This window comes from Microtus ochrogaster, unplaced genomic scaffold (assembly GCF_000317375.1).
Source record: "Microtus ochrogaster isolate Prairie Vole_2 unplaced genomic scaffold, MicOch1.0 UNK148, whole genome shotgun sequence".
Taxonomy (NCBI): Eukaryota; Metazoa; Chordata; class Mammalia; order Rodentia; family Cricetidae; genus Microtus; species Microtus ochrogaster.
In genome coordinates this window covers 85,175-97,041 of record NW_004949246.1, presented here as the reverse complement: position 1 = coordinate 97,041, position 11,867 = coordinate 85,175, and the positions used below count along the sequence as shown (strand labels likewise).

The window sequence follows — 11,867 nt, the reverse complement described above, 5'->3', positions numbered from 1 at the left end:
GACATACACCTTACACCATCTATTCTGAGAGGACTGAGTATGACATACACCTTACACCATCTATTCTGAGAGGACTGAGTATGAAATATTTGCTATGGCTTTCCGTTCATTTCATGAAAATATTCATGGCTGGTGAAAAAATGTTTAAAGGTTCAAATATACACCCACCTCCATGAAAATGGATGGCTCAGAAAGGAAGTGACCACAATGCATCCTATTAAGTTAATTCAGGAATACAGTTGATTCCTGGTCTACACTCTTGGCTGATACTCCTCCATTTAAATCTTTTCATGATGCTTGCTTTGCTTGAATATGTATCTGGAGAGGATGTGTGATGTGAAACCAAATTCCTTTCTTTACACTAACTTGAAACCTACCTCCCTGGGGACTACAGATATCTGTTAGCCCCAAAAATAGAGGTATTAGATAACATATTTCTACAAGATTCTTGTGCTGATGTGACTTTTTAATTGAATAAATATCTAGGACATGTCATTTCTCATCTCTGGACCAAAGAATTCCCCAAGAAGATTCTCAGCATCAAATCAAACAGTGTCCATGAGGTTCTCTACAGCACACCTTGCTCTAAAGAGCGTCAGTTCACATAGACTCCTTGGCCCTCTTGTGTCCTGTCTCTGGAACTACAAGGAGGAAGTCCCAGTAGGCAAACTCAGTGCTTACTGTAGGACAGCGGTCAGAGTCAGCATCCTTTCAGTACCACTCTGTCTTCCCCACAGCAAACTCTTCCTCTCCAGTTCTCCATCTGCCATCTTCCTGTGCTTGGAAGTCCCATTCCCGAAAACTAAACCAGTAAGGAGGATACAATCCTCAGACACAGTGAGCAGCTCAGCAGACACTCAAGACTTTGAGTGAGGTTCCTGGAAGCAATGTAACAAATACGCCAACTGCATGTACCATTTTGCTTGCAGTAGTGGGTTTTATAAATAGAGGCAAAAGAAATACCCAAGCCAGGCAATAGTATCACCTTAACTGGGGGTGTTTATTCTTTAGAAACAAGAACAGAGGCCTGTGTAAGACTTCAGGCTTTTCTCAGATGAATCTGTTGACATCCATGTTCCACTTACAAAAATTCCCCACTAGCTTCTCATAATTTTCTTCCAAAATATCAAAAATTGTGGTAACCATGTAGTCTGCCTTAAAAATCTCTGGAGAATATGTGAGCAAACTCCCTCTGGGAAGAGACATCCTAGTGGTCTAGATAAGAGTTCAGGTAGACTTTTCTGTCATCACCTCGTCCCCTCTCCAGCTCTCACTCTGGTTTTAACACTTTCTCCATTTTCTGTGACTAAATATAGTCCTGAACTATCTAATAATGCTTGGTGCCTGGTTATTAGATTAAAAAAATGACCATGTATGAAGCATGAGGTAGCATCATGCTCAGGATGCTGGTGTTTGTACAACAGTCTCTCACAGATGAACAGAGACACACATAGAGTCAGGCAGTGTAGCAACAGGACAGCATTATCACACAGGCTCACTGTGTCCATACAGAAAGGTGAAAACCATCTAAGAAGAACATTGTTGATAGCTGTGCAAGGCTGTTGTAGGTCTACACAATGACATTGCACTTCACTAGTAAAAACAGCTAAAAGGATCAAATGTGTTTCCTACACTTTGCAACAATGGCAATTGTTTGACTTTAAACATTCTGGGAGAATATAAGAAGATCAAATCTCTATGGAATAAGATGTTGCTTAAAGATGTTGAGAGTCACCATCCCCTATTCAGATAAAGTATTGATGAGGCTTCTTTTCCCTGGAGCTTTCAGCTATCTGGACCCAGGAAGAAGGTTTCGGTGTAGCTGATATCACAGCCGGGCAGGGGCCCAGGTCTACCTTGCTTCTCTGTGATCTTAAGACAGAAACAGAAGTTGTGGGTGGCAGGGACACAGAAGCACTATATAAGGAGAGGGCTTGACTGGAAGGGAAAGGCTGAGCAAAGACACAAGTGGAAAGGGCTCGCATGGCCTAGACCCTTGTCTGAATTCCTCTTACTTGGAGTTCACAGCACTCATTATGGGACCTCAGTGATTTTTCAAACACGAGAAATTTTCATCATTATTTTGATGATTTGATCCTGGCCCTTTCTCATTACCTTCCAGACCTCTCCCTCACATACATGACATGCAGTATCCCATGCAAATGTTGACCCCATTTGTTTCCCTTCTTTCAATTCACAAAGTCCTCAGACAACTACACATTCATCAGTGAAATCCTCACAGCAGCAAACAAATTTCATTCCACAGATAGTGTTCAATCTTGTGCACATATTCTCCATCCCCTGGTCAGAACCGCAGTCACCTCTGAGAAAGGTCACAGGTCACTAGGACACTCACAGTGTGGCTGCTTGACAATGTGACTTGGTCCCAGGAAGCCCTGAGACAATGGGGATGTGAGCCAAGTGTGAGGCAGAACGGTAGCCCAAGAGTCTGTCCTAATTGCTCAAAAGTCGTTTAACTACCAGGAAAATGAGATAGCATTATCAAGATTTAAGAAATCAGTGAGTATTGTGACAGCGTCGGTCTGATGCATCTAAATGATAATCAGGGGCTGCAGAGTAACATTATAATCTAGCATCTTCAATATTCTATGTGTCTAAACTGATGGATTTTGTTTGAGCAGATATACAGTAACGTATTACATAGATATTTAATAATTATTCCAACATCACTAAATGTGTTTATCATTTATAAATTAGGGGAAGAAGATCAAAGTAAATTAATGGAGAAACAATATAATGATAATCTCTCTCACATTCCTTAGGGAGAGGTTGAAGATAAAGAGAATATGTTTGATGATTCCAGCTTTGCTGTGACTGATGAAAAGTCAGCATGAGGAGCACACACAGCTACATCAGAGCTCTCCTTGTGTCTATACTAGATGACAAGATTGTCTAGAAAAGCAGTCTCAAATGTCAGGAGGACTCTGGTGTTCTAGAAGAAATGCACTTGAATTTTCATTCAAAAGTACGTGCATATGCAAGAGGAACTAGAGCTGGTTCTTCAGAGGAGACAGAGACAGAGAGAAGCTGTTTCAGAGAGAGAGAGAGAAAGAGAGAGAGTGAGAGAGAGAGAGAGAAGCAGCTAGATCCTCAGGGATAGAGAGAGAGACAGAGAAATTGCTTCTTCAGGGGAGAGAGAAACTGGTTCCTCAGGGAGACAGACACAGAGAGAAGGTGTTTACTTCATGGAAACAGAGAAGTGGGCAGCACGCTAGCTTTGCCTACATCACATTCTTCTTTGGGGACCAGATTGCCTGACAATGTGGAACAGGAGCAACTGCAGACACTCAGCAGGAACAGCACAGATCTGTTTCTGCTCTTCATCTCTCCTTTCCTGCCGCTAACTACTTTGTTGATGAAATGATTTCAACATTTGAAATGTCAAGAAGATGAGAACATCAGTGTCCTTTTAGACTGCACTGGACCCTTAATATTTGCTGTGCAATCGTTTCTATAAAGCTGCCTCTTGTGTCACAACATCACACTAGCACTTCATCCCACCTCACAGCAGTGTTCACAGCTCATGAGATTTTCACAGGTGCTCCAGCTTTTCTTTAGGATTTCATTTTAAAAGAGGACTTCAAGTGTGGAACAGAAGAAGTCCTCATGTTCCTCCAAAAGCAGTTAGACTTGAGCTCCTCCTAGGGAGTTATACGGGATGTAGAGATGTTATTTTTAAAGGAGATAATTTCCTGATCACAAATTAAGGAGACAAAGCCATCATAGTGCAGCTCTCGGATCACTGACATAAGAAGGGGACTCCCTCTTTACTTGATGTAGAAGGCCTCAGCAGGCTCTTCCTCCCTCCTCAGAGTCCAATATTCCTGTGGAGAATGCGGTCATGCTCACCAGCAACTGACTGACAAAGTGCTTCCTGCACGTTCACCACATGAATGGGGCAAGAACTCGGATCTTAAAAACCACACAGGAAATTCGTGGCCACCGTGCATGACTCTCTTTCTACACAACATGCTTAAAAGGTGTGAGGCAACAACAGGTGACAATTGAGAACTAGTCAGACCTCTGAGAAAGATGTTTCTGCTCCTGCTCCTCCTGGTGGCTGTCCTGCCATTCAGCACTGAAGGAGGTAAGCAACCATTTCCTTCCCTAGTCTAGAGTGTGTCACCTCTAACACTCCCACAGTGTTCCTGCCAGGCTCTGTCTAGGTCTACTTCTCACTTTGTTAACCTCAAATTTTGCTTAGCCTAGCTCCAGCACTGGATAAAGAGGGTTCTGAAATCACAGTGAACTACTTGTAATGGCACCTGGTGAGTGAGATCTCAGTCATATAAAAGTGAGAAATTGTGAAAATATCATAGCACTCCCTTGGAAAGATACAGTTGAAAATGATGCCTGAAAGTTCTAGTTGGCCAGACCAAAGAGTGGACGCTTTATCCTGGAACTGCCACCTGGATCGAGCTTCTGGCACAGCAATTTGAAGTTTTCTCATGGTTTATAGAACAATCTTGTTGTTTCTGAATGGTATAGTTACCATGCTTCCTTAATCAGAATGGAGAAAAGGCAGCCGGAGTTTTCTACCCCACTAGTGTATTATGCTAACATTAGGCAAAGCCCAGTACTTAACTGAGGAGGACTCCAGGTGAAGCATGAGACAGAGGAGCAACTGAAGTTGGGTTATTGGTTGTATTTTAGATCTTCTGGTCACTGTGTGCTGAATTCTTCCTTGATGGGTACTTGAGGTTGTATCTGACTCAGGGAGAAGTCTTGGCTCCATCATTACTACACGAAGAAATTGAAAACTAGTGAAAAAGTAGCATCATGCTTTAGCCCTGTGTGATCATCCACAGAAGCCTGGGACCCTTCCTATTTTAATTAATTAATTAATCAATTAATTGAATTTTTACATACTAATCCCAGTTCCCCTCCTTCCTCTTTTCCTTCTCCCCTTTACCCACCCCATCTCCCCATCTGCTCCTCAGAGGTTTTAAGGCCTCCTCTAGGAAGTCAGGGACCCTTTATTGATGTGTGACAGATTTTACAAAAGGCTCTCTTCTCCACCAGGTTTGTTGCACAGTTTCTACAAGCATACAGGTGCAGAACAATTTTTCTCTTCTAGGGAAAATCTTTTGGGGTACAGAAGCCAAACGCCACTCCCATCCCTACATGGCATTCTTAGAGATTTATAAAAATGGATCACATCCAAAGACATGTGGTGGCTTCCTGGTCGAAAAAGACATCGTAATGACAGCAGCTCACTGTAATGGAAGGTAAGAAGAAGCAACCGGCTTTGTTGCCTGGGACTGACCAAATAACAACTGATACAGGTTGTCCCTAAACATAGACTAAAGACAAAGATCAACCTCACTATTGTATTTGACCTAAACTGCTTGTGGGATGTGGGACCAGATGGTGTAGGTGAAGGATCCGAATGGCTGGGGAGTTTTCTGAAGACCTAGAACACAATACTCCTCATTATTTTCTTGATCTTTACTCAGTCAAGCTTTGCCTTAGACTGAGCCCTCCACCTTCAATTTAGAGACTTATTGATTGTTCCTATGTTGTGCTTAATCCATTTTATTTTCAAGTGAAATAAATGTAACGTTGGGTGCCCACAATATTAAGCAACGGAAAAACACTCAGCGCATCCCTGTTGTTAAAGCCATATGGCACAAGGGCTATAATCGTGATACAAAGGTCAATGACATCATGCTACTGAAGGTACCATTTTACTGATTATTTTTGGTGTGCTACTAGAGATTACTAGGTTATGCTTCCAGTCCTCTCTCTGGGTGGCTAGACTATGGTCCCAGGCAATAGAATGGGTCTTTGGGCTCTCTGCAGGTGGGGAAGGTACAGGAAACCCCATGTGTGATTTAAGTTTGCTGAGATGCTGAATATGAACTATTCTTCATCTTTCTGACCAGCTGAAACACAAAGCTCAACTCAGTAATGCTGTGAAGACCATTGACCTTCCAAAGAGCCAGGACTGGGTGAAACCTGGGCAGGTGTGCACAGTGGCAGGCTGGGGACGACTGGCCGATTGTAGTCTACCTAACACACTTCAGGAAGTAAAGCTAGAAGTTCAAAATAGCCAAGCATGCCAAGTAATGTCCAGATACTACAACAACTCCATCCAGCTCTGTGTGGGGAATCCCAAAGAGAAGAAGGCTACTGGTAAGGTAAGGACTCAGCTGTCTTCAAATGTTTGCCCAGGGACAGAGTTATAATGCAGACAGACAGCCATGTCTTCTCCCTCTGTACAACTGCTGATAGTCTAGGGTTATGTAGGGATCAGCCTACAAGGATCTAACATTTTCCCTTAATCCTCTCTCCTTTCACTTTGGGAAAATAAGAGAACTACAGTCTACTGAGACAGAAGAAAGGACACATTGCCCAGGGACACTACAGTTAGTGAGTGATAGAGTCCATGAACCTTCATCCCATTCAGGACAGAGGTCCATGGTGGCCCTTAATCTTTCCATCTGAAAACCCAGGCCTCAGTGGGAGCAGAGAAGAATGGGGAGAAATGTGTGTGACTGGAGGTGATAAGAGAATCTTTACAGGGACTTCTCCTCTTTATGTCCACAGGGAGATTCTGGGGGACCTTTTGTATGTGACAATGTGGCCCAGGGTATTGTCAGTTATCACTTTTGTACCAAGAAACCTCCTCGGGTATTCACCAGAATCTCAAGCTTTATTCCTTGGATTCGGGAAACAATGAAAGTCCTGCAACAATCCTAGAAGACAGCTCTGTGTCTGGGCTAGTGTCCAACATCCTGGGGTACAGCTATTTGAATCTTAATAAAACAATCTGTCTTCAGAAAAGTGCTGAGATCATTTTCTTCTGTGAATTCATGTTTTAATCACTTTTGTGCACCAGCTTCTTCGCCCTCCCCTCGTCTCCTGGTTGCTGTCTTCAAATACTTCTTACTAAGCCTGCACATACCTGTGCACCAACTCCATTCTTACAGCACATATATAGGCCAGTGCTTCAGTCCTGAAGAGTACTGACTTGGTCTGAAAAGGATGCCCTCTTCATTTCTGAATTTCTTCAAATATACTAGACTACAAAGGGAAGGAGAGTTCACAAGCCCTTCCCTAGTACTCTACCCACCCTCTAAGGAATATCTATGGTCCTAGGAAGTCCACTCTGAGGCTCCTCCCAGGTCTCCTGGTCCAGCACCCCAATGCCTCTTTACCCAGCTGCCATCTCATCTCAGAACTGCAATCACCTCTCTTTACCTTGCCCAGAGTGATGCAGGAGATGACACAGGACAGCTCCAGCACCCGGATCAGGAACTTTAGCATAGGATCAAATGTTGTGTGCCTAGACCTGTAAAGTCTCTTCCACTGCATCAGGTCAGCTCAGGGCTTCTCCTCGGGATATAATCTTTTCACAGAGCCCTAATGTGAGCTGAGTCATGAACATCCATGAATACAGCATTTAGCTTGTGTTCCTAGTCATAGATGGCAGCCTGATAACTTTTAAAAACAATTTCTTTTTTTTCAAGGCCTGCCAAGCATAGGACTTTTTATTTTTACAATCTGTGTCTAAATTGGGTGTTCATGCAGTTATAATATGCTAGGCAATCTGAAATGATTTGTACGTTAACTAACTTACATGTAGAATCATTTGACATTTTCTCTTTTTTTGTTAGTAAAGATCATTTATTCTCCATTTCTTTTTGGTTATATTCTCACTCCTCCCACTCTTCAACTGGACTTGCGAGCTCAGCCCAGTGCTCTGCTCTTGGTCTCTGCCTCTATTTCCATCAGTTGCTGGATGAGGGTTCTATGGTGATATTTAAGTTATTCATCAGTCTGACTACAAGGCAAGGCCAGTTTGGGTACACTCTTTTCTATTGCTTAGGGTCTTAGCTGGGGTCATCTTTTGAATTCCTGGGAATTTCTCTAGTGCTAGGCTTCTTCCTAGCCCCATAATGGCAAATGGATGGAACTAGAAAAAAAAAAAACTTCCTGAGTGAGGTAACTCAGACCCAGAAAGATGAACGTGGTTTGTACTCACTCATAAGTGGATACTAGTTGTAAAGCAAAGGATATTGAACCTTTGGTTCATGATCCTAGAGAAGCTAAGGTACAAGGGAAACCCTAATAAGAACATATATAGATCCACCTGGGAAGGGGACATAGACAAAGTCGCCTGATAAAATTAGGAGCATGGGGGTGGAGAGAGAAGGGAGGAAGTAAAGGGAAGAGAAGGACTGAAGGGGAGGATGGAGAAGAATTTGAGGGAATGGGATAGTCGAGATGGAGGAAAGACAGAGATGAGAGCAAGGAAAAAGATCTTTTGATTAAAAATAGTTCCTTACATGTACTCTATGCTTATTGAACACTCCCTGAAGGTCTCACCTCCCTAACATCCCTGTCCACTCTAGGCTCTCCTCACAAATCTCTCTCTTGTGTCCATATATATGTGTTTAGTTTTATGACCCCTGAGATTAACAATGACCATCTGTGTCACTGCGGATTTGGAACAATTCATTGGAGCCTGGTAGACTCATCAGTGGATACACACTAAGGACAGTGGTTTGCTCCTCTCCCAGAATCTATCCATAGCCCATAGTTCAGAGATGAAGAGTGGGGCCCTGTAAGCCCTACCTCTTCCTTGACTGGTTGTTGATAGGGCTGGTCTCCTGTGGGCCCAGTCCTGGTAACTACAGTTGGTGTGAACTGATGATGGCAATAATTGTATCAAGTCTAGTGAAAGGTCTTTTGTAGCACGCCACCCTACCTCCCAGCTCTTATATGCTTCCCATGCCCTCTTCCATAATGCCTCCTTAGCCTTAGTGGGAGTCACATAAGCATCTTAACTAGGGATGGACTCACAGCAGTCACTTATTTGTGCATCTTGGGCAGCAATGATTCTCTGAATTCAACCACCATTCATGGTAAGGAGAGGAATCTCTGATTAAAGCTGGGGTCCCCTTTTCTCTATGGGGGAAAGCACAGGAATTTGGAAGTCAGTTTGCTGCTGTGGCAGTTCAGTCAACCATCAGAAAGGCACTCCCCTATGGTCTTACTGCATCCTCTGTGGGGTATTAGCCACGATTACAGCACCAGGCATGGGTTTTCTGCAGCCCATGGTACGGGTCTTGAATCTGATCAGAGGTCAGTTAGGTACTCTCAAAACAATGGAGTTGTTATTGCACTGGGGGACACATCTGGTTTTCCACATAATTTCTTTATACTTTATCTCAGTTCTTTCTTCCAACCCAAACCTATAGTCCCATCCCCTGACTCTCTTCCAGCCTAAAACTTTCAATATTCCCCTTCTTTAAGACCTCCTTTAAGGTAAATTCTCCCCCTTAATTATTTCAGGTTTTTCTGGCTTCTACAGTTACTCCATGTTAGATATGCAAAACCAAACATCCACAGAGCTAGGCTCCTCATATGAGAAAGAACATGCAGTTTTGGTCCTTTGAGGCCTGGGTTAGCTCACTCAGAAAAAATTCCAAATTCCATCAATTTTTCTACAAATCTCATTCTTCTTATATGTACATCTTTATTATCTATACATCAGATGACTGCTTCCATTTCCTAGTTAGTATCCATCAGTTAGACTGCTTCCATTTCCTTATTACTGTAAGTAGGGCAAGACAAGGCTTTGCATGACCAAGCATTATAACTACAGATCATAAGAGTATAAAGTGGTTAGCTCATTGTGTCTAAGTACTCAAGAACAGAGGCAAAGAAAATAAAGGGCTCTGAATGGTGTTTTTGTCTATATAAGGATGACTGGTATGTTGTGTATTCAGTATGCTCTTTCCATTCTTTCTTCTCTCAACCAAATTCTATAACCTGCTTCTTATTAGAATAAATCCATGATACCCTCCCCATTGTCTACACTAATGATTGCCATCAGGCTCAATCAGTCTACCACTAGTTTTTGTAAATAAAACGGACACTCTCACACCCATATGTCCTGCCTCTGAAGATCATCTTTGGAGGGTGAAGTAGGCACCTCATCATGGCATCCAGTACTCTCAGGATCTGGTCACAAATTCAACACCAGCAGAGAACAGAGCCATGACAATTTCTGATTAGGAAAATAAAGCTTGACCAGGCCTTCTCAATGGTTTTCAACCCTTGCTTTCTCCGACTTTGAAACTATAAAAGTAGGGACCAAGCAGAAACACCCCAGAGGCTGATGACAGACTGCACTAGTGCAAACATGCAGGCCCTACTCCTCCCATTGGCTTTTGGAAGTGGAGCTAGTGTGCCTTTTCTCTCTCCCTATCCTCTGATAGACAGGAGCTTTTAAGTGCCATCCTGGGGAAATCTCTTAAGTCAAGTGAGAATGAAAAATTAACTCCCCTTCACATAATCTCATCAAAATACTATGTTCATAGAAGCATTGTTTATAATAGCCCAAACATGGAAATAGCCTAGATGCCCCTCAACTGAATAATGGATGAAGAAAATGTGGTACATTTGCCATATACACAATGGTTTTACTGCTAATTTACACATATAATTTACATTATACAAAATGACAACTTGAAATTTGCAGGCAAACAGATGGATCTAGAAAAACCATATTGAATGAGGTAACCCAGAGCCAGGAAGACAAAATATGTACTCACTTATAAGTGGCTTTTTGACGTAAAATGTAGAAAAACCAGCCTAAAGCTCACAACTACATTATTAACTTCAGTGCTCAACATATAACTTAAAGGAACCTAGACAACAAAGAGTACCTTAGGAGAGACATATAAAGATCTACATAGGAAGGAGAAAGAGACAAGTTCCAGATGGGTGAGTGTGTGCCATCCCCGGGGCTGTTCCTGAAGGACGCACAGACCATCCCTCCCAACTCCTGCTGCAGGGGCTTCTTTGTTACACACGACCCTGCCTCCCCCAAGCCTGCCATATTGTCTGCAAGGTCCTTGGCCCAGCAACAGTTCCTGTTCCTGTACTAAGGCTATGCACCGAGAGGGGTGAGTGTCTGCCGGCCAAGCAGGCCAGAAGGTCTCCACAAGGGAGTGCAGGGCACCTTCAGCTTCTGCTGCAGGGTCTTCTGTGTTCCACTTAACCTTGTCCTCCGATGTTTGCCCTTTTGTCTGCGTAGTCCTTGAACTACCAGGAGACCCTGTGTCTGTGCTGAGGAGTTCCATCCAGACAGGAACAGTTCCTGCCTCTGCACTGAGGAGATCCACCAAGATCACAACAAAGATTGCACTAAGACACCAAGACTCTCCTGGCTCCATTTGAAGGAAGAGATGGGCAGGCACTAATTCAAGAATTCCTCCAACAACCTGAAAGGCAACATGACATCACCAGAATCCAGGGATCCTGAAACAAGAATAATTGAACACCCTACTTCAGAAGAAATAGAAGAAATCAACTTTAAACAGAACATTATGAAAATAATAGAGGACCTTATACAGGACATGAAAAACTGCCATAAAGAAATAGAGATGACAAACAAAAAGGTAGAGGAAATGAATAAATTTCTCAAAGATACCCAAGAAAAACAAGAAAAAGCAATCAAAGAGGTAAGAGAAACAGTTCAAGACTTGAAAAATGAAATGGAGGTAATGAAGAAAACACAAACCAAGGGAAGGATGGATATGGAAATTCTGGGTAAACAAACAGGAACTACAGAGACAAGTACTAACAACAGATTACAAGAGATAGAACAAAGAATCTCAGACACTGAAGATACTATAGAGGAAATAAACTCACTGATTAAAGAACAAAACAAATCCAACAAATTCTTTTTTTTTATTGACAAAGAAAAAAAATTTCCGCCTCTTCCCAGCCTCCCACTCCTCCCCCCCTACCCCCCTCCTCTCCCCCTCCCTCTTGAGTCTGAAGAGCAGTCAGGGTTCAGACACTGAAGATACTATAGAGGAAATAAACTC

At 42.8% G+C, this 11,867-nt stretch overlaps 1 protein-coding gene across 1 annotated transcript; it reads left to right on the top strand.

Moving 5' to 3' along the window:
• Window positions 1-4,053: 4,053 nt before the first annotated feature.
• Window positions 4,054-6,723, top strand: LOC101996972 (granzyme-like protein 2). Its single transcript, XM_005371978.1, has 5 exons — window positions 4,054-4,108; window positions 5,099-5,249; window positions 5,568-5,700; window positions 5,907-6,161; window positions 6,571-6,723. The coding sequence occupies exons 1-5, from the start codon at window positions 4,054-4,056 to the stop codon at window positions 6,721-6,723; spliced, it is 747 nt and encodes a 248-aa protein (XP_005372035.1).
• The last annotated feature ends 5,144 nt before the right edge of the window (window positions 6,724-11,867 follow it).

Coding starts and splice junctions, on each gene's coding strand:
- LOC101996972 (XM_005371978.1), top strand. CDS start 4,054: ATGTTTCTGCTCCTGCTCCTCCTGGTGGCTGTCCTGCCATTCAGCACT. Junction 4,109..5,098: donor GCCATTCAGCACTGAAGGAG/GTAAGCAACCAT, acceptor TTTCTCTTCTAG/GGAAAATCTTTTGGGGTACA. Junction 6,162..6,570: donor AGAAGAAGGCTACTGGTAAG/GTAAGGACTCAG, acceptor TTATGTCCACAG/GGAGATTCTGGGGGACCTTT.